This window comes from Heptranchias perlo, chromosome 8 (genome assembly GCF_035084215.1).
Source record: "Heptranchias perlo isolate sHepPer1 chromosome 8, sHepPer1.hap1, whole genome shotgun sequence".
NCBI lineage: Eukaryota > Metazoa > Chordata > Chondrichthyes > Hexanchiformes > Hexanchidae > Heptranchias > Heptranchias perlo.
Genome location: NC_090332.1, coordinates 59,642,026 through 59,667,924, shown reverse-complemented (window position 1 = coordinate 59,667,924; position 25,899 = coordinate 59,642,026). Strand labels below are relative to the sequence as shown.

The following is a 25,899-nucleotide window of genomic DNA, read 5'->3' as shown; positions in this document are numbered from 1 at the left end:
CTGCTGCACTACCTGCCTGGTCCTCCTTGTCTGTCTGGCAGTCACTCAGTCCCTCTCTGCCTGCACTCTTAAGCTGCGCGGTGACCACCTCCTGAAACGTGCTATCCACGTAGCTCTCGGCCTCGCGGATGCACTGCAGTGATGCCAGCCACTGCTCAAGCTCCGAATCCCAAGTTAGACCTCCTCCAGCTGATGAGACTTCCTGCACCTGTGATGGTCCTGGAGTTTCCACATGGAACAAGATGTGCTTTCGACAGGACTGAGGTGCCCTGACATGCCTCTATTTATTAGATTACTAACTCACATAACAGAAATAAATTATAGATTTAAAATACTCTTTACTTACTGCTCACTTTCCCCGATTAACCTACCCCATTTTGTTTCCCAGCTCTTAATTTAAACCAATGCCCTAGTTTAGAGAGAAAAAGAAAAGGTAATACTCACCAACCAATCGCTTACCTGCTGTCCTGTGACATCACCCCTTGGTTTTCTGTTGTTTTTGATTCTCGGGCCTCTTGCCTCTGGTCCCGCTCAGGTCCGCCGCCGCATCCTTCGTCTTGTACTCCAACCCCCTTGCTATAAAGGCTAACATGCTATTTGCCTTCCTAATTGCTTGCTGTACCTGCATGTTAACTTTCTGTGTTTCTGTTTTTTTTATTCTTTCAAGGGATGTGGTGTTGCTGGCAAGGCCAACATTTATTGCCCAAACCTAATTTCCCTTGAGAAGGTGGTGGTGAGCTGCCTTCTTGAACCACTGCAGTCCGTGTGATGAAGGTACTCCCACAGTGCTATTGGGTAGGGATTTCCAGGATTTTGACCCAGAGACGATGAAGGAACGGCGATATATTTCCAAGTCGGGATGGTGTGTGACTTGGAGGAGAACGTGCAGGTGGTGGTGTTCCCATGTGCCTGCTGCCCTTGTCCTTCTAGGTGGTAGAGGTCGTGGGTTTGGGAGGTGCTGTCGAACAAGCCTTGGCGAGTTGCTGCAGTGCATCTTGTAGATGTTACACACTGCTGCCACGGTGCGCCAGTGGTGGAGGGCGTGGATGTTTAAGGTGGTGGATGGGGTGCCAATCAAGCAGGCTGCTTTGTCCTGGATGGTGTCGAGCTTCTTGAGTGTTGTTGGAGCTGCATTCATCCAGGCAAGTGGAGAGTATTCCATTCCACTCCTGACTTGTGCTTTGTAAATGGTGGAAAGGCTTTGGGGAGTCAGGAGGTGAGTCACTCATTGAATCATAGAAAGGTTACAGCACGGAAGGAGGCCATTTGGCTATAGAGTCCATGCCAGCTCTATGCAAGAGCAATCAAGCTAGTCCCACTCCCCCGCCCTATCCCCGTAGCCCTGCAATTTTTTTTCCTTTCAAGTACTCATTGAGTTTCCTTTTGAAAGCCATGATTGAATCTGCCTCCACCACCCACTCTGGCAGTGCGTTCCAGATCCTAACCACGTGCTCTGTGAAAAAGTTTTTCCTTATGTCACCTTTGGTTCTTTTGCCAATCACCTTAAATCTATGTCCTCTGGTTCTTGACCCTTCCGCCAGTGGGATCAGTTTCTCTTGCTCTACTCTGTCCAGACCCTTCATGATTTTGAACACCTCTGTCAAATCTCCTCGGAATCTTCTCTGTTCCAAGGAGAACAACCCCAGCTTCTCCAGTCTATCCACGTAACTAAAGTCCCTCATCTCTGGAATCAGTCTAGTAAATCTTATCTGCACCCTCTCTAAGGCCTTCACATCTTTCCTAAAGTGCGGTGCCCAGAACTGGATACAATACTCCAGTTGTGGCCGAACCTGTGTTTTATAAAGGTTCATCGCGACTTCCTTGCTTTTGTACTCTGCCTCTATTTATAAAGCCCAGGATCCATAGGCTTTTTTAACCACTTTTTCAACCTTCCCTACCACCTTCAACCATTTGTGTACATATACCCCCAGATGTCTCTGTTCCTGTACTACTTTTAGAATTGTACCCTTTAGTTTACATTGCCTCTCCTCATTCTCCCTGAATGTATCACTTTACATTTTTCTGCGTTAAATTTCATCTGCCATGTTTCCGCCCATTCCACCAGCCTGTCTACATCCTCTTGAAGTCCGTCACTATCCTCCTCACTGTTCACTACACTTCCAAGTTTTGTGTCATCTGCAAATTTTGAAATTCTGCCCTTTACACCCAAGTCCAAGTCATTAATATATATCAAGAAAAGCAGTGGTCCTAGTACCAACCCCTGGGGAACACCATTGTACACTTCCCTCTGCCACACACATCACTCGCCTCTGGCCTGCTCTTGTAGCCATAGTATTTATGTGGCTGGTCCCATTAAGTTTCTGGTCAATGATGACCCCCAGGATGTTGATAGTGGGTGATTCGGTGATGGTAATGCCGTTGAATGTCAAGGGGAGGTGGTTCGACTCTCTTTTGTTGGAGATGGTCATTGCCTGGCACTTAAGTGGCAAGTAACATTCACGCCACACATCAGCCCAAGCCTGGATGTTATCTGAGCGGAAATCTCTCTGCATGCCAACATTTAATAGTTTCTCACCATTTAAAAAAAATTATATTTTTCTTACCAAAGTGAATAACCCCACCTTCTTGCCCACTCACTTAATCTGTCTATATCCCTTTGCAGACTCTGTGTCCTCCTCACAGCTTACTTTGCCACCTAGCTTTGTATCGTCAGCAAACTTGGATACATTACACTCAGTCCCTTCATCTGGGTCATTAATGTAAATTGTAAATAGCTGAGGCCCCAGCACCGATCCTTGTGGCAACCCACTAGTTATATCCTGCCAACCTGAAAATGACCCGTTTATCCCTACTCTGTTTTCTGTCTGTTAGCCAATCCTCTATCCATGCTAATATACTACCTCCAACCCCATGAGCCCTTATCTTGCGTAACAACCTTTTATGTGGCACCTTATCGAATGCCTTTTAAAAATCCAAATATACGACTGCATCCTCTGGTTCTCCTTTATCTGCCCTGCTAGTTACATCCTCAAAAATCTCTAATAAATTTGTTATTCACTATTTCCCTTTCATAAAACTATGTTGACTCTGTCGAATGATACTATGATTTTCTAAGTGCCCTGTTGCCACTTCCTTAATAATGGATTCCAGCATTTTCCCGACGACTGATGTCAGACTAATTGGCATGTAGTTTCCTGTTTTCTCTCTCTCTCCTTTCTATGAAAGCGGTGTTACATTTGCTACCTTCCAATCCGCCGGGATCGTTCTAGAACCTAGGGAATTTTGGAAGATCACAACCAATGCATCTATTATCTCTGCAGCCACCTCTTTAAGAACCCTAGGATGTAGGCCATCGGGTCCAGGAGATTTGTCGGCATTTAGTCCCATTAGCTTCTCCAGTACTTTTTCTCTACTGATATTAATTACTTTAAGTTCCTCACTCTCATTAGTCCCTTGGTTCCCCTCTATTACTGGTATTTTTTTGTGTCTTCTACTACGAAGACAAGATACAAAATATTTGTTTAACTTCTCTGCCGTTTCCTTATTTCCCATTATAATTTCTCCTGTCTCAGCCTCTAAAGGACCAATGATTACTTTTGCTACCCTCTTCCTTTTTACATACTTGAAGAAGCTCTTATCTGTTTTTATATTTCTTGCTAGTTTCCTCTCATTCTATTTTCTCCCTTTTGAACAATTTTTTGGTCATCCTTTTCTGGTTTCTAAAAGTCTCCCAATCCTCAGGCTTACTACTTTTCTTGGCAACCTTATTAGCCTCTTTTAATCTAATACTATCCTTAACTTCTTCAGTTAGCCACGAATGGATCATTTTTCTAGTGGAGTTTTTATTTCTCAATGGAATGTATATGCGTTGAGAATTTTGAAATATTTCTTTAAATGTTTGCCATTGCTTACTACCGACATACCTTTTTAATCTAATTTCCCAATCTACCTTAGCCAACTCGCCCCTCATACCAACGTAATTGGCTTTAAGTTTAAGACTAGTTTTGGACTTATGTATGTCACTCTCAAACTCAATGTGAAATTCAATCATAATATGATCATTCTTCCCCAGAGGATCCCTTACTATGAGATTACGAATTAACCCTGTCATTGCACAATACAAGATCTAAAATAGCCTGTTACCTGGTTGGTTCCACAACGTATTGTTCTAAGAAACTGTCTCAAATGCATTCCATGAACTTGTCCTCCAGATGACCTTTGCCAATTTGATTTGTCCACTCTATATGAAGATTAAAGTCCCCACATGATTATTGCATTACTTTTGTTACAAGCTCCTATTATTTCTTGATTAATACTCTGTCCAATGGTATAGCAACTGTTAGGGGCCTACAAACTACTGCCACCAGTGTTTTCTGCCCCTTATTATTTCTTATCTCCACCCATTCTGATTCTACCTCCTGATCTTCCGAGCCAAGATCCTTTCTCGCTACTGTCTTCATGTCATTCTTTATTATCAGGACTACCCCCCACCCCCTCCTTTTCCATTCTGCCTGTCTTTTCGAAACGTCAAGTACCCTGGTCACCTTGCAACCACGTCTCTGTAATGACTATTAGATCAAACCCGTTTATCTCTATTTGTGCCACTAACTCGTCTATCTTGTTATGAATGCTTCGTGCATTCAGTTAAAGAGTCTTCAATTTTAACTTTTTATCATTTTTCCCTGCTTTGCTGATGCACTGTTACCGTTAAACACTCTGTCCCTTCCTGCCACACTCTGCTTATCTTTACCCAAATTGCTACACTGCTCTGTTGCCTTTACTTTCTCTTTGGATTTGTAAATTTGCCCTCGACTTACCCCTGCACCCCCCCCCCTTTGTTTAGTTTAAAGCCCTATCTATAGCCCTAGATATTCGATTGGCCAGGACACTGGCCCCAGCCCGATTTAAGTGGAGCCTGTCCCAACGGAACAGTTCCCTCTTTCCCCAGTACTGGTGCCAGTGCCCCATGAATCGAAACCCCTGTCTCCCATACCACTCTTTGAGCCACGCATTTAACTCTCTACTCTGCTTGACCCTATGCCAATTTGCGCGAGGTTCAGGTAGTAATCCAGAGATTATTATTTTTGAGGTTTTGCTTATTAATTTAGATCCCAGCTCCTCAAACTCCCCCAGCAGAACCTCGTTCTTAATTCTGCCTATGTCGTTGGTTCCTACGTGGACCATGATAACTGGATCCTCCCCTTCATGCTCCAAGTTCTTCTCCGGCTGCGAGGAGATGTCGTTAACCCTGGCACTGGGCAGGCAACACAGCCTTCGAGACTCCTGCTCGTGGCTGCAGAGAACAGTATCTATCCCCCTGACTATACTATCCCCTACCACTACCATACTCCTTTTTACTCCCCCCACTTGAATGGCCTCCTGTTCCACAGTGCCGTGGTCAGTTTGCCCATCCTTCCTGCAGTCCTGTTCTCTGTCAGACAAGGTCAAGGGTTGAGGCTCCTCCATCACTACATCCTGGGTCCCCATATCTGCCTGATTCGCAGTCACACCCTCCTGTCCCTAACCACTGACCAAATCTAAACTACTATCTAACCTAAGGGGTGTGACTGCCTCCTGGATCAAAGCGTCTAGATAACTCTCCCCCTCCCTGATGCATCGCACTGTCTGCAGCTCGGACTCCAGCTCAACAACTTTTTGAGTTGAATTTCCTCGAGTTGCGGACATTTATTGCAGATGTGGTTGCTCAGGACCCCGCTTCTAAATGCTGCAGCTACGACACACCGTCTGCCCTTCCATCCCAATCTAACCTTGTTTTACATATTTAATTAACGTTTTTATTCCATCATTTTTTTTTTAGTTTTATTAACTTAAACTAGATAAACGAATTAGTTATTAATTCAATAAAGTAACAGCACGTTATAGTTTCCTAGCTCTTAGTTTAAACCACTGCCCTAGCTTAGAGAGCAAAAAAAAACTAATACCAACCAATCACCTACATGCTGTCCTGTGACGTCACTCCTTGATTTTTGTTGTTTTTGATTTCACTGAATACTCGAGGCCTCCTCCCCCGCTCTGTGGGCCCGCCGGTGCCTCTGGTCTCGAGGCCTCCTCCCCTGCTCTTTGTGGGCCCGCCAGTGCCTCTGGTCTCGAGGCCTCCTCCCCCGCTCTTTGTGGGCCCGCCAGTGCCTCTGGTCTCGAGGCCTCCTCCCCTGCTCTTTGTGGGCCCGCCGGTGCCTCTGGTCTCGAGGCCTCCTCCCCTGCTCTTTGTGGGCCCGCCGGTGCCTCTGGTCTCGAGGCCTCCTCCCCCGCTCTTTGTGGGCCCGCCGGTGCCTCTGGTCTCGAGGCCTCCTCCCCCGCTCTTTGTGGGCCCGCCGGTGGCTCTGGTCTCGAGGCCTCCTCCTCCGCTCTTTGTGGGCCCGCCGGTGCCTCTGGTTTCAAGGCCTCCTCCCCCGCTCTTTGTGGGCCCGCCGGTGCCTCTGGTCTCTGCCTCCTCACCCGCTTTTTACGGGCTCGCTGCCACCGCTCGGGTACGCTGCCGCTGGTGCCTCTCCAGGCACATTGTAAGTCATGGTTGTGCATTTTGTATTACAGATGGTCCAGCAGTATACCCCCTGCCAATTCAAAACAGCAAGCCACTGCTGACTGTTAGCTTCACATCTGGGGATATCAGCATGATGAACAACTATGATGATTTGTCACCCACTGTTATCCACTCTGGTTTGAAAGGTGAGAAATGCAGTTTCAATAAAGTGTGAAATGGTAGCATGGTATGTTCATCAAAAAGTATTTAACCTTTTTCATTTGTCTGCAACTGCACAGGACTATGACAGAAATTTCATTTAATGCCTTTGTAATTAAAATGATGCAGCACTGTTTTCCTTCTCCAAACAACAAAGGTTTCCCAAGTACATTCATGTGATCGTGCCCCTTTACGACTTTCAAGTCAAATATAGATATTAGAATAATCCTAAACATTGATATGGCTTATTTCTGTTCAGCATTCTAATGGAAAAAGAATTAGGCAATACCTGTTGGTCTGGGAAGTATAGCATCAGTGCTCCCTTGATACAAAATTGTTGTTGAGACAAATGTTTTGCACTGATTGAGGATACAAGGTTGATGACATACTGTACTATTGAATAATAAAATAATAGGAATGTGCCACGTGGGCACAAACTAATACCAGCTGGATAGTAGTTAAGGCATTGAGTAGGGTCTAGGGGCTTTTGTACAGAGGGGGCTAATTGGAGGGCAAGTTGCCTTGGGTCGTACTTGTACATCTCCCAATAACCAACTGAGGAGCAGCATTAACAGAAGCCTGGGAAGAGGATGTTTATCTACTCTCTCTGGTTAGATGTTGGTGTGTGATCAATAATGAAAAGGGATGGAGGGAGAAATAAATGTGGAGAAAATAATTTTTGCAGGCAAAAGAGATGCGTTTTGAAAACTGAGGATTTGACAGTGCTCAAATGTTGCACAGTATACCAGCAGTCTTATTTGAGCATAGAATCATAGAAAGTTACTACACAGAAGGAGGTCATTCAGCCCATCATGACCATGCCAGCGAAAAAGAGCTATCCAGCTTAATCCCCACTTTCCAGCACTTTGTCCGGAGCCCTGTAGGTTACGGCACTTCAAGTGCACATCTAAGTACTTTTTAAATGAGTTGAGGGTTTCTGCCTCTACCACTCTTTCAGGCAGTGAATTCCAGACCCCCACTACTACCTGGGTGAAAAAGTTTCTCCTCAGCTCCCCTCTAATCCTTCTACCAATTACTTTAAATCTATACTCCCTGGTCGCTGACCCCTCTGCTAAGGGAAATAGGTCCTCCCTATCCACTCTATCTAGTCCAGACATAATTTTATATACCTCAATTAAATCTCCCCTCAGCCTCCTTTGTTCCAAAGAATACAACCCCAGCCTATCCAATCTTTTCTCATAGCTAAAATTCTCCAGCCCTGGCAACATCCTTGTAAATCTCCTCTGTACCCTCTCTAGTGCAATCACATCTTTCCTGTAATGTGGTGACCAGAACTGTGTGCACTACTCTAGCTGTGGCCTAACCACTGTTTTATACAATTCTAGCATGACCTCCCTGCTCTTATGTTCTGTGCCTTGGCTAATAAAGGAAAGTATCCCGTATGCCTTTTTAACCACCTTATCTACCTGTCCTGCTACCTTCAGGGATCTGTGGATATGCACTCCAAGGTACCATTGTTCCTCTACACTTCTCAGTATCTACCCATTTATTGTGTATTCCCTTGCCTTGTTTGCCCTCCACAAATGCATTACCTCACACTTTTCTGGATTGAATTCCATTTGTCACTTTTCTGCCCACTTGACCAGTCATAGAAACATAGAAAATAGGAGCAGGAGTAGGCCATTCGGCCCCTCGAGCTTTCTCTGCCATTCAATACGATAATGGCTGATCCTCTATCTCAATACCATATTCCTGCTCTCTCCCCATACCCCTTGATGCCTTCTGTGTCTAGAAATCTATCTATCTCCTCCTTAAATATAGTCAGTGACTTCGTCTCCACAGCCTTCTGTGGTAGAGAATTCCACCCTCTCAGTGAAGAAATTTCTCCTCCTCTCAGTCCTAAATGTCCCACCCCGTATCCTGAGATTGTGACCCCTCGTTCTGGACCCCCCAGCCAGGGGAAACATCCTCCCTGCATCCAGTCTGTCAAGCCTTGTCAGTATTTTATATGGTTTCAATGAGATCCCCTCTCATTCTTCTAAACTCTAGTGAATACAGGCCTAGTCGACCCAATCTCTCCTCATTTGATGGCCCTGCCATCCTAGGAATCTGTCTGGTGAACCTTCACTGCACTCCCTTTAAGGCAAGTATATCCTTTCTTAGGTAAGGAGACGAAAACTGCCACACAATACTCCAGGTGTGGTCTGACCAAGGCCCTGTATAACTGCAGTAAGACATGCTTGCTCCTGTACTCAAATCCTCTTGCAATGAAGGCCAACATATCATTTGCCTTCCTAACTGCTTGCTGCACCTGCATGTTTGCTTTCAGTGACTGGTGTACAAGGACACCCAGGTCCCTTTGTACATCAACATTTCTCAATCTATCACCATTTAAATAATACTCTGCCTTTCTGTTTTTCTTTCCGAAGTGGATAACTTCATATTTATCCATGTTATACTGCATCTGTCATGTATTTGCCCACTCACTCAACTTGTCTAAATCGCCCTGAAGCCTCTTCTCATCCTCCTCATAACTCACAATCCCACCTAGTTTTGTGTCGTCAGCAAACTTAGAAAATTATATTTGGTTCCCTCATCCAAATCATTGATATATATTGTGAATAGCTGGGGCCCAAGCACTGATCCCTGCGATACCCCACTGGTCACCACTTACCACCCCAAAAAAGACCCATTTATTCCTACTCTCTGTTTCCTGTCTGTTAACCAATTTTCAATCCATGCCAGTATATTACTCCCAATCCCCATGTGCTTTAATTTTGTACACTAACCTCTTATATGGAATCCAAATACACCACATCCACTGGCTTTCCCTTATCTATTCTACCAGTTACATCCTCAAAAAACTCCAGTCGGTTTGTCAAACATGATTTCCCTTTCATAAATCCATGTTGATAAGTCCATTGATATTTTCCTGCAGTCTACAGCTTTCCTCCTCACTATCAACCACACGGCCAATTTTTGTATCTGCAAGCTTCTTGATCAAGCCCCCCACATTCAAGTCCAAATCATTAATATATACCACAAAAAGCAAGGGACCTAGTACTGAACCTTGCGAAACCCCACTGGAAACAGCCTTCCAGTCACACAAACGCCTATCAACCATTACCCTTTGCTTCCTCCCACTGACCAATTTTGGATCCAACTAGCCACTTTCCCTTGGATCCCATGGGCTTCTACTTTTTTGACCAGTTTGCCATGTGCGACCTTGTCAAAAGCCTTGCTGAAATCCATGTACACTACATCAAATGCGTTACCCGCGTCGACCCTCCTTGTAACCGCCTCAAAAAATTCAGTTGGGTTAGTCAGACGCAACCTTCCCTTAACAAATCCATGCTGACTGTCCTTGATAAACCTGTGCTTTTCTAAATAACGATTTATGCTGACCTTCAGAATTGATTCCAATAATTTGTCCACCACCAAAGTTAGACAGACTGGCCTATAATTACTCGGTCTATCTCTGTCTCCCTTTTTAAACAATGGTACAAGTTAGCAGTTCTCCAATCCTCCAGCCAGAGAGGATTGGAAAATGATGGTCAGAGCCTCTGTTATTTCCTCCCTTGCTTCTCTTAACAGCCTGGGATACATTTCATCCGGGCCTGGTGATTTATCTACTTTCAAAGATGCTAAACCCTTTAATAAGTCCTCTCTCACTATGATTATCCCATCCAATATTTTACACTCCTCCTCCTTAACTACAATGTCTGCATCGTCCCCCTCTTTTGTGAAGACAATCACAAAGGAGCTGATTTTTGGATGGCAGAGCGGGTATGTTGGCGGGGGGCTCCTAAAATTGTAGAAATCTGGAGCAGGTTCGGAGCCCGGCTCCAACCCGCTGACTTCCGGGTTCCCCAGTGACACGTTTGGGTGTGCGTGCGCCTCCCAAATGCAGGAGTCCCACTGGCAATTAAAGCCGGCAGGATGATGATTTACATAGATTTACAGATAGTTAAAGTACTTGAAATACTTGATTGAGTAGATATTTTGGCAGTGGTGCAATTTTAAAGGATCCTCTGTGTGTTTCCCGTGCTGTGGGAAACACTCCCTGTTGCAACTGACGTGTTTCAGCCAGCAGCCAGTGGGAGATGCAAATGATTATTTGACAAACCTTATTTATTGTACCAAGGCACTCTGTCACTTCAGACAAAGTTTTGGCTGCAAGATTCTTACTTTGCACCCAAAACTCTGCTGTGCAAACATATTTACCTACTTTGTGGACTCCCCCAAACTCTCTGTCAGGATAGGGGGTGCGCCATGGTTGCATTCACCACTTCATCCGAGGACGAGCAACGTCACCAGCCTTGGCAGGCACGACGTCCACCTCCGCCACATGGAGCTCCACAACACTGTGCTGCGCCACAGACACCTGCACAAGAGCACGGAGGGCAACGAGAGAGAGAGAGAGATGTCGCAGAAGGCACTACCCTCGCAACAGGGTCTACAGACCAGGGCTCAGCTTCCTGGACTTCTCTGAGGAGTGGTGCATGTGGCGGCTCAGAGTCAGTCGCCAAGTAGTCGCAGACATCTGCAGCCTCCTTCATGACGAATTGCTCCCGGCTGGGCCGAGCAGAATCTCCTTACCTGTCACTGTCAAAGTCACCAGTGTCCTCAACTTCTTCGAGACTGGATCATTCCAGGGTGCCACCGGGGACGTCGCCGGGGTGTCTCAGTCGTCTGCACACAAGTGCATAAGGCAGGTCGCTGAAGGCTTGTTTCGCAGGGCCTCGCACTGCGTCAACTTCCCCATGGACAACCTCAGCCAGAGGGAAAGGGCAGTGGGATTCCACACTGTGTGGCTGGCTGCCCAGGGGTGCAGGGTGTAATCGATTGCACCCATATAGCAATACGCGCAACCCCACATGAGCCAGGACTGTTCATCAACAGGAAGGGCCATCACTCCCAACAGTCAGCTCATTTGTGACCACTGCAAAAGACTCCTTCACATGTGCACCAGATACCCTGGCAGCTGCCACAATTCCTTCATCCTCCGGGAGTCCAACATCCCGCCCCTCTTCTACGCACCGAACACCCGTGAGGGCTGGCTCCTTGGGGACAGGGAAACCCCCTGCACACATGGCTGATGCCACCTCTGAGGAACCCCACCACCGAGCAACAGCGTCGATATAACGACAGTCCATTCCTCACCACCTGGATAAAGCAGCGGTCATACCAGCATCCCCACCCCCCTGCACAAAACAGTCCGGCAATTACACATACGCCCACTGTAGAATGACCCAATGGGTGGCATCAAGTGTGGGCGTTCATGTGAACCTCATGAAAGGGCCTTATTACAGAAACCAGTCAAGAATGGCCAAGATGTGGCAGTAGTGGTGACAATATTTAATGTGCGTTTAACAAAAAGCAAATATAAATAAAAAACATGACTAACCTGTGCATCCCCCTTGTGCTTACAAAACCTTCGCCTTTCGCTTCCAACAACTTCAATGTGGTGCCTCCCCTGTGGCTGCAGCAGAGATAGAGGCAGGTTGCTCTTGTTCATGCCCTGACCGATTAGATGCTTTGGGCCTATGCCCTCTGGGATTTGGTGCTCGTGAGGGCCCCTCCAAAGACTGCTCCACCTACACCTGTGTAGAGGAAGACTCTGCCATCCAGAGACGAGGCAGCATTGTGGGTACTGGTTGAGAGGGGGGGCAACGGGTGAGACATGGGGGCGCTTTGAGTGGCACCCCCACTTCCATGTCCCCTTTCGCCATCATCCCTCCCCTGGGCCAGGCCAACACCACTCCTATCACTGCTGGACGACAGTTTGGAGGTCATGTGTGAAACCTTGTAAGGCCAATGCTAGTTCACCGAGTCCGAACGGCTGTTGTCAGGGCCTGAATGGACTCATTTGTGAGCCGTGATTGAAGCTCCATGGAGGCTAGCCTTCACTCCATCGCAGACATTCCCGCACTTACCCGCAACACTATCGCAGAGATGCCCTCCCGTACCTGTGCCACCATTCCACTCATGTAGGAATTGGACTCCTCCATCCTCTGCGTCATTGTGGAGAGTGCACGTGGCACCTGTTCCAGCACCTCGCAAATGTGCTGCTGACCCTCGATCATTCTTTTTTTAAAGGGTTCAGCATCTGTGTCCAGCTGAGCAGCACCTGGAGAGGAATGCTCCCACCCACGCAGACTCTCCACAGCTGCCCCTGCCACCAATGTTGCTCGTGCTCATGTGTGGTAACTCACCATGTGCAACCCCAACTAACTGCGGACTGGGACCCACCAAAGTGTGTTTATCTGTGCTGGTGGATGGCTCACTCAGAGTGACAGTGCATCTGACGAATCGTCCTCCGCCGTCACAACGGTCACTGAAGGCGTAAGAGAACAGAAGGCAATATTAAGCATGATGACAGATGTTGAGGTGCTGAAGATGGCAAGGCATGTTAACATCAATTCATATCGTGTGTGTGCTGAATGTTAAAGATCTGTCACCAGACGTTTGTCGGGTGCCAGTCTCAGCGTCCCCGACGGACAGGCACTCGAGGGTGCGGCTCAGCTCCAGCGCCTCCTGCTCCACCTTTGTGAGGAGGACTATCTGTTGCAGACTCTCTCCAGACCTCGCCCTCTCCTGTGCATTCTGGGCGCTCTTCTCCTATAAGGGAAGAAAGTACAGATGCGGAGTGAGTGATGGTAACATGGCCAACTGATGAATGCATTGGTTTGGGTGTGACTAACCATGAAAGAGATGCATCAGAGGGTGAGTATGAGACAGAGCCATGACGTTGTACGAGGATTGGGTTGAGTGGCAGTGGTGGTGTGAGTAATGGGGAGGTGAGGAAGCGCAGGTAAGTTGAGGATGAGCTTTGAGTGGGTGTGAGGAGTGATGTGATAGAGTTGTGTTGGCAGTGCAGAATGAGTTAGGGGGGTGAAGGATCGCTGAATAAAAGGTCTAGTTTTTGCAGTTTGACTCTAGAAGTTACAATGTTACAGTATTTCCAGAATATTTAGAACCTTTTCACATATAGTTGAATATTCTTCTGCAAGATTCAAGATTTTTTTTTCATGCATAAATTCCAGGAATCATTGTTAATAATGTCACCGCACCTTGATGTGGTTCACTAGTGAACTTAATGGCAGAAGAGTAGTGTAGCAATAGGTAATTGTGAATTGCACATCTTTTTCTTGATCACAATTTTTTAAATGATTATTATGATTATGAAATAAAATTCACCCACCCTGTAATAATTGCTTTTCATAGATCCTTCCAATAGTACGCTTACAGTTCCAGTGAACAGTTGATGTAAAAAAAACTTTTACATAGAATTACAGTGTCATGGAGTCTACAGCACAGAAACAGGCCATTTGGCCCAACTGGTGTCTGCCGGCATTTATGCTTCACACGTAAGAACATAAGAAGCCGGAATAGGCCATACAGCTCCTCAAGCCTGTTCCGCCATTCAAGAAGATCATGGCTGATCTTCTACCTCAACTCCACTTTCCCGCCCTATCCCCATATCCCTTGATTCCCTTAGTGTCCAAATATCCATTGATCAGAACACCAAAAGGAACTCCTGCTCTGAGATGTATAATGAATAAAGTCAAGAAAGACTTTGTTTTATTACATCAGTTTTAGTTGATCTATACAGGTAGTACTTACCATAATTTTGCACAGGTAATGTACACTTTTCCCACTGTCTTAAGAAATTTCACACAAAACTCGGTGATCTAATGAACAAAATATGAAGGAGCATGTGAGGGGGTAGGGGTTCAGGCAAGGAAGGAACAAGGGGCCAGGACTTGGGCTGGCATACACCTCTTCAAGCTGGATTGTCTTCCTGTCTGTCCCATAGATTCTGGAGTCACAGCCCTGACTGGTGCTGGTGTGTTTGGTGGCTGCTATGGTAGGCATGGGTGAGAATGAAACTGAGACCACTTTGCTTTGGGCTGGGAAGTAGCAATTGTCAGACCCAGTGCTTGGCAGAAGTGGGGACTACACCTGGGAAAGGGTGCAGAGGCTGGTTCTGGAACTGAGCTTGAGTTAAAAATCTTAAATCAGCAAGAGAGTGAGGATATAACTAACTAAATGAAATAAGTCACATCAACATGAAGTGCTAGACTGGTTCAGGGTGTTTTATTTATTGGTGCTACTGCTTATGGACCCCCAATTCCTTTATAGTTGTAGGCTATCTATGTTGTGATTTTTGCATCATTGAATTTAGTAGTTGGAAGTGGTTCTCTCCCACTTGTCACATGGCCTGATTTTCAAGATGCTTCTTTCAGAGCCATTCGTTATTTTACTTGGTTGAGAGGGGAACAGGTCGGCCGGAGGTGGGGGCTGGATATGGAGCACAGGGAATAGTTCCTGGTAACCATGTAGTCAGACAGACTCACCACAGACTAATCATATGGAAAAAATTAATGGTCAAGTGGTTTACATAGATGAACCAGAAGTGAGGACACATGAACACTATCGTGTATAGATAAATAAATGCATACTTTTCCTTCTTCTATAAAAATGAGTATGTGATTTTCCATGTAACTAAAACATATTTTGCATGTAAGATCTTGCTTTAGGGCCCATTTTCTAATATAACTAGTGTGTTTTGCATATAATATCACTTAAATGTCTGCTTTCATGTAACATACTCAAGCTTATAAGGTGCATCTAGGTTTCAAGCCCATTTTTCAATGCAAAAAAAGGTTAAATTATTAAAAAGAAACCTTTTCTTTAAACAATTCTTCTGAGAAATGTTGCAATTTTGTGTATTGCTTTTGAAGACGTGAATGATTCCATGATGATTACTGATGTATTGTCTCTGTTAAGTGATTGGCTACCTGTGGTGATTGATTTTTGTGTCTGCCTCATTATTCTAGATGTGGTCGTACAGTGGAGCACCCAGGGGGATTTACTTGCAGTAGCAGGCATGGAAAAGCAGGGTCAGCCTTACGAATCAGGAAATGTTCCAGTAGTGAAAAATGCTGTTGTTAAATTCTATAATAATCATGGAGAACACATTTACACACTGGAAAGTCCCACCCAGGTATGGAAGTGTTTAAGTCATTGTGCTGGATCAGTAATTTTGATTTTAATAAAGCTGCTTCAAAGAGCATTTCCATTATGATGGTCATTTTTCAGTTTCACAGAAAATTGATTTAAAATAAAAATATTGGGTGTGGAGGTTGTACTTTTACCACAACAAGAACTTTTCAAAGCCAGTATAATGTGATCTGTTAGTCAAGCAAAGTTAATGTAATTCAGCTTAGCTTTTATCATCAAAAATTGGCTGTTGGTCAAATAGACAATAGCAGGACATTTATTTTTGTTTGAAACAAAGAAATGTGATTTCACTACTCTGTTAGTTTGACACTGACTCCACGGGCATGATTTTAAAAGTGAGAAACGGGTGGGTAGGGGGCGGGGTGGCAATAAAAATTGCAATAATTTCAGACGCACCTCCAACCTGCCCATTTCCAGTTTTCACTGGGGCAGGACGAAGGGCGGGTGACCAACATGCTCCCAGGAGGCGGGTCGGGCCTTAAAACCTTTTGAGGAGGCTGCGGGCCTCCATTTTCCCACTGTTTCCGATTTCAACCCCGGTGGGGGGCTGGAATTCCCAGGCCTTCTCTTAGACGCCAGAGGAAAGGAGGAGAGAAGGCCCAAGACTAACAGCTAGGTGCCTTTCTGGCACAGCTTGTGGACCTGGAGGAGCAGGAGTGCTTCCCCCAGGCCCAACAAGCCTACCTGCAGTGACCCCCACCCCCGCCCCCTTCCCGGCTCAGAGTCAAAATCATGCCCCATGTCTTTTCAGATCTTTAAGAAAACGTTTTTTAAAGCAGACATTAAAGTGTATTTTGTACAGATATTTCAAGATATTTGTTGGGGTTGTCTTAGAATGCAAAGTGAATCTTGTGTGGCAACATTAATTCTGTTTGTTTTAATAAGCCTCTGAAGCAGTCTGGGACATTTTTCTGCAGTTAAGGTGCTATTTGAATGCAAGTTGTTGCTCGTGCTGGCCATTACAAGAATAGAAAGTACAAGAAGCTTTCCTGGCAACTGAAGAGATAGAAATGCTTACATTTTGATAACTGGCTTTTTCTTGTAATCATTGGCCCTCTAAATTACTGTAAGTTGGTGTGGAAAAAGACATGCCATTTGCAAAAAAAAAGTGTTGCGAAGGAATTTTAATATTATTCACAAGGTACTTAATATGCATTAGAAGCTAGGTTGATTCAAGAGCAGATAGCCTCTGGCACCTTTTTTGCAGAAAAGCGGACCAGCTTTGCATACTTAAGTGACTAAGGACCATAAGTGATTCAAAAAGTCTCTAACCATTAATGCCCAGGTATGGCTTTAACTTCAACCACATATGGTTGAAAGCCATGAACAAATTAAAGGCAACTCTGCATCTTTGGTCTTGACAAAATGACTCGGGACCCACTGCTAAATCAAATCATATGTGCAAGTGTGCCGTCCTTATCCTACAGAGTTTGTGTCTTTTTTTGTTTCTGAGAAAGACCAGGTGAAGCATCCACAGTTAGCTCTTAGATACTAAGATCAGTTTACCAGATTACGGTTAATAGCAACAAGAAAATTTGTGGGCAGGCAAGTAATGCACAAATACAGCAGATTTTATTTTTTATTCGTTCATGGGATGTGGGTATCGCTGGCGAGGCCAGCATTTATTGCCCATCCCTAATTGCCTTAAGAATGTGGTGATGAGCCGCTGCCTTGAACCGCTGCAGTCCGTGTGGTGAAGGGAGTGAATATTTCGAGTGGTGGATGGTGTGCCAATCAAGCAGACTGCTTTGTCCTGGATGGTGTTGAGCTTCTTGAGTGTTGTTGGAGCTGCACTCATCCAAGCAAGTGGAGAGTATTCCATCACACTCCTGACTTGTGCCTTGTAGATGGTGGAAAGGCTTTGGGGAGTCAGCAGGTGAATCACTCACCGCAGAATACCCAGCCTCTGACCTGCTCTTGTAGCCACAGTATTTATATGGCTGGTCCAGTTAAGTTTCATTTCAATGGTGATGTTGATGTTGGGGGATTCGGCGATGGTAAGGCTGTTGAATGTCAAGGGGAGGTGGTTGACTCTCTCTTGTTGGAGATGGTCATTGTCTGGCGCGAATGTTGCATGCCACTTATGAGCCCAAGCCTGGATGTTGTCCAGGTCTTGCTGCATGCGGGCACAGACTACTTCGTTATCTGAGGGGTTGCGAATGAAACTGAACACCGTGCAATCATCAGCGAACATCCCCATTTCTGAACATATGATGGAGGGAAGGTCATTGATGAAGCAGCTGAAGATGGTTGGGCCAAGGACACTGCCCTGAGGAACTCCTGCAGCAATGTCCTGGGGCTGAGATTGGCCTCCATCAACCACTACCATCTTCCTTTGTGCCAGGTATGACTCCAGCCACTGGAGAGTTTTCCCCCTGATTCCCATTGACTTCAATTTTACTAGGGCAGTCATTCTCACCTCCCCTCTGGAATTCAGCTCTTTTGTCCATGTTTGGATCAAGGCTGTAATGAGGTCTGGAGCCGAGTGGTCCTGGCGGAACCCAAACTGAGCATCATTGAGCAGGCTATTGGTGAGTAAGTGCTGCTTGACAGCACTGTCGACGACACCTTCCATCACTTTGCTGATGATTGAGAGTAGACTGATGGGGCGGTAATTGGCCGGATTGGATTTGTCCTGCTTTTTGTGGACAGGACATACCTGGGCAGTTTTCCACATTGTCGGGTAGATGCCAGTGTTGTAGCTGTACTGGAACAGCTTGGCTAGAGGCGCAGATAGTTCTGGAGCACAAGTCTTCAGCACTACAGCCGGGATGTTGTCGGGGTGCATAGCCTTTGCTGTATCCAGTGCACTCAGCCGTTTCTTGATATCACATGGAGTGAATCAAATTGGCTGAAGACTGGCTTCTGTGATGGTGGGGATATCGGGAGGAGGCCGAGATGGATCATCCACACGGCACTTCTGGCTGAAGATGGTTGCAAACGCTTCGGCCTTGTCTTTTGCACTCACTGCTGGACTCCGCCATCATTGAGGATGGGGATGTTTACAGAGCCTCCTCCTCCCATCAGTTGTTTAATTGTCCACCACCGTTCACGACTGGATGTGGCAGGACTGCAGAGCTTTGATCTGATCCGTTGGTTGTGGAATTGCTTAGCTCTGTCTAGCATGTTGCTTCCGCTGTTTAGCATGCATGTAGTCCTGAGTTGTAGCTTCACCAGGTTGGCACCTCATTTTTAGGTATGCCTGGTGCTGCTCCTGGCATGCTCTTCTACACTCCTCATTGAACCGGGGTTGATCCCCTGGCTTGCTGGTAATGGTAGAGTGAAGAATATGCCGGGCCATGGATACGTATTGTGCTGGAATACAATTCTGCTGCTGATGGCCCACAGCGCCTTACGGATGCCCAGTTTTGAGCTGCTAGATCCATTCTGAATCTATCCCATTTAGCACGATGATAGTGCCACACAACATGTTGGATGGTGTCCTCAGTGCGAAGACAGGACTTCGTCTCCACGAGGACTGTGCGGTGGTCACTCCTACCAATACTGTCATGGACAGATGCATTTGCGACAGGAGGTTTTTCCCTCGTGTTGGTTCGCTCCCCAGCTGCCACAGGCCCAGTCTGGCAGCGATGTCCTTCAGGACTCGGCCAGCTCGGTCAGTAGTGGTGCTACCGAGCCACTCTTGGTGATAGACATTGAAGTCCCCCACCCAGAGTACATTCTGTGCCCTTGCTACCCTCAGTGCTTCCTCCAAGTGGTGCTCAACATGGAGGAGTACTGATTCATCAGCTTAGGGAAGGCAGTAGGTGGTAATCAGCAGGGGGTTTACTTGCCCATGTTTGACCTGATGCCATGAGATTTCATGGGGTCCGGAGTCAATGTTGAGGACTCCAGGGCCACTCCCTCCTGACTGTCTATCACTGTACCGCCACCTCTGGTGGGTCTGTCCTGCCGGTGGGACAGGACATACCCGGGGATGGTGATGGAAGAATCTGGAACGTTGGTTGAAAGGTATGATTCTGAGAGTATGGCTATGTCAGGCTTTTGCTTGACTAGTCTGTGGGACAGCTCTCCCAATTTTGGCACAAGTCCCCAGATGTTAGTGAGGAGGACTTTGCAGGGTCGACTGGACTTGGTTTGCCTTTGTCGTGTCCGGTGCCTAGTGGTCCAATGCCGGGTGGCCCGTCCGGTTTTATTCTTATTATGACTTTTTTAAGCGAGATTGTACAACTGAGTGGCTTGCCGGGCCATTTCAGAAGGCAATTAAGAATCAACCACATTGCTGTGGGTCTGGAATCACATATTGGCCAGACCGGGTAAGGACGGCAGGTTTCCTTCCCTAAAGGACATTAGTGAACCTGATGGGTTTTTACGACAATCCGGTAGTTTCATAGTCACCATTACTGATACTAATTTTTTAATTCCAGATTTTATTTAATTAATTGAATTTAAATTCCCCAGCTGCCATGGCGGGATTTGAGCTCATGACTCCGGATTATTAGTCCAGGCCTCTGGATTACTAGTCCAGTAACATAACCACTATGCTACCGTACCCTGCAATATTATTGGAACATTATATATTTTTATAGTTTTTTAAAAAAAAATAGGGAATGGAGCAGCAGAGGAAGTACAAAGAAAATTTGTGGAAATTGTGAGGGCAGTGGAAGGATAGTTTGGGCTGACAGCTTCCAGGCTGTTGTGAAAATTTGTAGTTTTAACTCTGGAACAAGCAAATGAAAAATTAAATCAATGAATTTAAAATACTATGTAGAAAATACCGAGACCATAGGGTCCATTATTGGGAAAGCATATGGACTTGAGTGGGATGGAGGGGTTGGGAAGAACTGACTGCATTTGGTCCAGTGTGTTGGACCACAGATGTATGCATAAGAATGCTGTTCAGAGCACCTGCCAATCACAACAGGAACAAAAGAAAGAACTATAATTTATATAACATCTTTCATGAACTCAGTGTGTCTCAAAGCACTTCACAGCCAGTGAATTACATATGAAGTGTAGCCACTATTGTAATGTTGGGAAACGTGGCAGCCAATTTGCACACAGCAAGATCCTACAAACAGCAATGAGATAATGAGATGTTGTTTGAGAGATAAATACTAACCAGGACACTAGGAGAACTCCTGTGCTTTTCTTTGAATAGTGCCATGGGACCTTTTACGTCCACCTGAGATGGCAGACAGGGTCTCCATTCAACTTCTCATCCAGAAGACAGCATCTCGGCAGCGTTTCCTCAATGAAGTGTCAGTGTGGATTATGTGCACAAGTACTGGGGTAGGGCTTGAACCTACAACCTTTCGACTCTGAGGCGATACTGCTACCATTGAGCCAAGGCTGACAATGGTGAAAGTTGACAGTAGTTGGATATCAATTAGACAGCTGTAAACTTCCAAGTTCTTTGGGTAATGGACTCAAGGGAAAGTTTTAACCAGGTGTGGATTGAATATAGGAGTACAGTGCTTTAGCATAATAACTGGGAAAGTCTCCAGGACAAGTTGTTTTTAATGGTGTATGGGATGTTTTGGACATGATAGTTTAATTCAAATATGGTTCAAAAAGTTGATCTTAACTAATGAATGGAAATTATTTGCAAGATGCTGGTTTGGTTCATTGGTTAAGTCATATTTCTTGAAATTTGGTAAATTTCCCACCCGTAGTCCTGGTTATCTACTCACTTTTTTTTGTTGGATAATGCTGTAAAAAATTCTTTGTGGCCTTTTTTAGATGTTGTATTTTCATGTTTTGTATTTTTTTGTTTTGATTTTCCCCCTTGGCAAGTTCCCTGACCAATGATGACGCCATCCACATCAGTCTGTTTCCTGCCCCTGATTGTGTGGTTCCCTACACCCAATTTTAAATTGGGACCTTAATGAATTCTTTGCTATGCAACTCAGAAACTCCCACTGTTAAGTGGGAAGCAAGATTCAGGCTTTGTGCTACACCCAAGTCTAATCCTTACAAAATGGTCTTCAAAATTATCCCAGGATGTCTCAATCAACCAAGAGATGATGTTGAGCCAAATATGCTCGGTCGAGTGCAGCTGCATTCTGACACAAATTTTGGACAAGTGACCAACTCCTCATTCACAAGTGGGGTAAACATTTCAAAACATGGATTGTGAAGCCATCCACACACTACCTGGGGCATAAATGGGCTTAAACTTTGAGAAAATTGGTTGTCATTGTTTCTCCAAAAAACATGTCCACGACAAAGACAAAGATTGCCGGAGTAGAGTTATGAGAGAAATCAGGAGGGCAAAAAGGGGACATGAGATTGCTTTGGCAGATAAGGCAAAGGAGAATCCAAAGAGCTTCTACAAATACATAAAGGGCAAAAGAGTAACTAGGGAGAAAGTAGGGCCTCTTAAGGATCAACAAGGTCATCTATGTGCGGAACCACAAGAGATTGGTGAGATCCTGAATGAATATTTCACATCGGTATTTACGGTTGAGAAAGGCATGGATGTTAGGGAACTTGGGGAAATAAATAGTGATGTCTTGAGGAGTGTACATATTACAGAGAGGGAGGTGCTGGAAGTCTTAACGCGCATCAAGGTAGATAAATCTCCGGGACCTGATGAAATGTATCCCAGGACGTTATGGGAGGTTAGGGAGGAAATTGCGGGTCCCCTAGCAGGGATATTTGAATCATCGACAGCTACAGGTGAGGTGCCTGAAGATTGGAGGATAGCAAATGTTGTGCCGTTGTTTAAGAAGGGCGGCAGGGAAAAGCCTGGGAACTACAGACCGGTGAGCCTGACATCTGTAGTGGGTAAGTTGTTAGAGGGTATTCTGAGGGACAGGATCTACAGGCATTTGGAGAGGCAGGGACTGATTAGGAACAGTCAGCATGGTTTTGTGAGAGGAAAATCATGTCTCACGAATTTGATTGAGTTTTTTGAAGGGGTAACCAAGAAGATAGATGAGGGCTGTGCAGCAGACGTGATCTACATGGACTTTAGCAAAGCCTTTGACAAGGTACCGCATTGTAGGTTGTTACATAAGGTTATATCTCACGGAATCCAAGGTGAGGTAGCCAATTGGATACAAAATTGGATTGACGACAGAAGACAGAGGGTGGTTGTAGAGGGTTGTTTTTCAAACTGGAGGCCTGTGACCAGCGGTGTGCCTCAGGGATCGGTGCTGGGTCCGCTGTTATTTGTTATTTATATTAATGATTTGGATGAGAATTTAGGAGGCATGGTTAGTAAGTTTGCAGATGACACCAAGATTGGTGGCATTGTGGACAGTGAAGAAGGTTATCTAGGATTGCAACGGGATCTTGATAAATTGGGCCAGTGGGCCGATGAATGGCAGATGGAGTTTAATTTAGATAAATGTGAGGTGATGCATTTTGGTAGATCGAATCGGGCCAGGACCTACTCCGTTAATGGTAGGGCGTTGGGGAGAGTTATAGAACAAAGAGATCTAGGAGTACAGATTCATTGCTCCTTGAAAGTGGAGTCACAGGTGGATAGGGTGGTGAAGAAGGCATTCGGCATGCTTGGTTTCATTGGTCAGAACATTGAATACAGGAGTTGGGATGTCTTGTTGAAGTTGTACAAGACATTAGTACGGCCACACTTGGAATACTGTGTACAGTTCTGGTCACCCTATTATAGAAAGGATATTATTAAACTAGAAAGAGTGCAGAAAAGATTTACTAGGATGCTACCGGGACTTGATGGTTTGACTTATAGGGAGAGGTTAGATAGACTGGGACTTTTTCCCTTGGAGAGTAGGAGGTTAAGGGGTGATCTTATAGAAGTCTATAAAATAATGAGGGGCATAGATAAGGTAGATAGTCAAAATCTTTTCCCAAAGGTAGGGGAGTCTATAACGAGGGGACATAGATTTAAGGTGAGAGGGGAGAGATACAAAAGGGTCCAGAGGGACAATTTTTTCACTCAAAGGGTGGTGAGTGTCTGGAACGAGCTGCCAGAGGCAGTCGTAGAGGCGGGTACAATTTTGTCTTTTAAAAAGCATTTGGACAGTTACACGGGTAAGTTGGGTATAGAGGGATATGGGCCAAGTGCAGGCAATTGGGACTAGCTTAGTGGTATAAACTGGGCGACATGGACATGTTGGGCCGAAGGGCCTGTTTCCATGTTGTAACTTCTATGATATGATTCTATGAAACACAGATGAACCTATACATTGTTGAGATGCACAAAAGCAAACTTGGAAAAACTTATTCCCAGTTTGTATGCCTTAACACCATACAGTTATGTCATTTTTAAAAATAAACCTCTCAATTCTGCCTGCTATACACATGTAGATGCCCTCAGCAGTGAAACGTCCAACTTTACAACTAAATCTCCATCACATGGAGCATATTTATGGAGTTCCCAAAACCAGCCTAGAAATTCTACAGATTACGACCATGGCAAATGCTTCAGTGGTCTTACAGGTTCAGCAAAAACTTACCATGGCAGACCTGGAATCCTGTTCCCTGGATAAGGAATGTAAATAGATGAGCTTGTGGGAACCGAGGTGGTACATGGGATACTTTCCAGTTGAGATTGGCTTCTACCAAGTTCACTGGGCAGTACTCTCAGGCCAAAGAGTGACTCAGTTCCAGACTATGCTCTAGAGCTCACAGCATTTGGTTGAGGAATGGATGTAAATTTGAGACAACAGGGCATGGTGATTTCCTAGAATTCAAGTACCACTGGTGCTCTCAAAATCCTGCGTTGCCATCATTCTTAGGTGTTTAGGGCGTAGTTTGCTTGAGATACTCTTCAGTGGTAAGGGTCTCTGGTGTGCAGAGAGAGGAGCTGCAGGAGGTTTATAAAAAACCCAATCGAACCTGAAATCCATTCTTGACCTGCAAAACCAGGCAAACAATCATGGATCAGTTTACTTAGGCTATAGGGTGATATGGAGCCCTTTACATCTTCAGTTCCAGTCCTTTTGTGGTCATAATCTATCAGTGTTTTAAACTCCCAAATAGAGAACAGCCGATGTCGCACTTGTAAGAAATTTTTGGTGATCACATCACATCCTATCTCAGTAATGACTTCTATCTGTCAGCTCCTCTTTTTGAATTGCAAAGGACTTGAGGTTTAGGTTGGGTGTGCAGGTGACATTGTGTGGCTCAATGAGGAACATCGGGAAAAGGATCCAGCTGACTAATCCTTTGCACTTTTGGGTTGACATTCCAGGGTATGATTTGTTTAAATTGTTTAGGGGTCCATGCTTTGGAGCCATTCTTTCATCAGAGATCAACACTCACATGAGCTTGTACAATTATGGAGATGACAACAGAAAAGGCAGTAAAAGGGATCCTGTAGGATTGTATGAAAACTGCTTAGGAATACGATGGGATTGTATTCCTGAGTCTTGGCATTCCCTAGAAAAGTAGAGGGACTACTTTGCATTAGGGTTAGGATTGCACTGCAACATATGTTTAAAGTAGTCTTCCCAGGAAACTGGCTCTTTGATGTACCTTCAAGCTGCATATCTGCCTATACAGCTTCCCCTTTCAAGGTACAAACAAAAGTGCTTCCCTTTCAGCGAAATACTAGGAGTTTTCAAGCAGTGCCACCATGTGAATGTAGACTTCTTGAAGCATCAGCAACTGCACATCTAAGCCGGTTATCAGCGTTGCCACTCGAGAATCCAAAAGGCTTTATTGTGCTGGTATTTCTAGTAAATACAGGAAATTATAGGGAGCCTGTGTTGTACTTTGATTCATAAGTAATTGCTTTATAACCACTCTGGGAATAGTCTTTTTTTTTTACTTCCAGATCAAGTTCCTGGCATTGCAGAGGGTAGTCCAAGTCCTTCTGTAACGTTATGGGGGCTTGGCATATATTCTGGGGCTGATGGTTGCAGACAATGTGGTAGAATCCTCTGAGGTTGCTTAATAATTTTCTAAATGTTTATTAGTGTTGCACTTGGTGTTTGGATAAACCAGGCCTCAGCTTTATCTTTGAGGCACCACCTCAAAGATAAAGAAATCCTCATGTGAAAGCCAGCCAGTTCCAAAACTTTTTTGACTTTGTCATGTACAACCCAGCTGGAACCAAGGGCTGCAATCTTTATCTACTGTGATCAGTTTGTGCTTTGAGCAAGATACCATGGTGATCCATTTCATCAACAAACAAAGGAACTTGTCCATATTCTTCTTTAATGCTCTCCCAATCAGTTAATGATGTCAGAAAAATGTACTTATTTTCTTGGCTCAACATCTGGGCAGTACATTTACTGATCCTCTGTCAGGTGCAAGTATATTCAGAGGCTTAAATATCTCTCTAAAGTTATGAGACT

The 25,899-nt window shown here is 45.2% G+C and overlaps 1 protein-coding gene across 1 annotated transcript in view; it reads left to right on the top strand.

Moving 5' to 3' along the window:
- tulp4a (TUB like protein 4a) overlaps nucleotides 1–25,899 on the top strand; it is a 214,766-nt gene that overhangs the window by 143,002 nt on the left and 45,865 nt on the right. Inside the window, exons 5-6 of the mRNA XM_067989152.1 lie at nucleotides 6,514–6,648; nucleotides 15,466–15,632. Of these exons, the coding sequence (XP_067845253.1) occupies nucleotides 6,514–6,648; nucleotides 15,466–15,632 (302 nt within the window). The remainder of the gene's footprint in view (nucleotides 1–6,513; nucleotides 6,649–15,465; nucleotides 15,633–25,899) is intronic.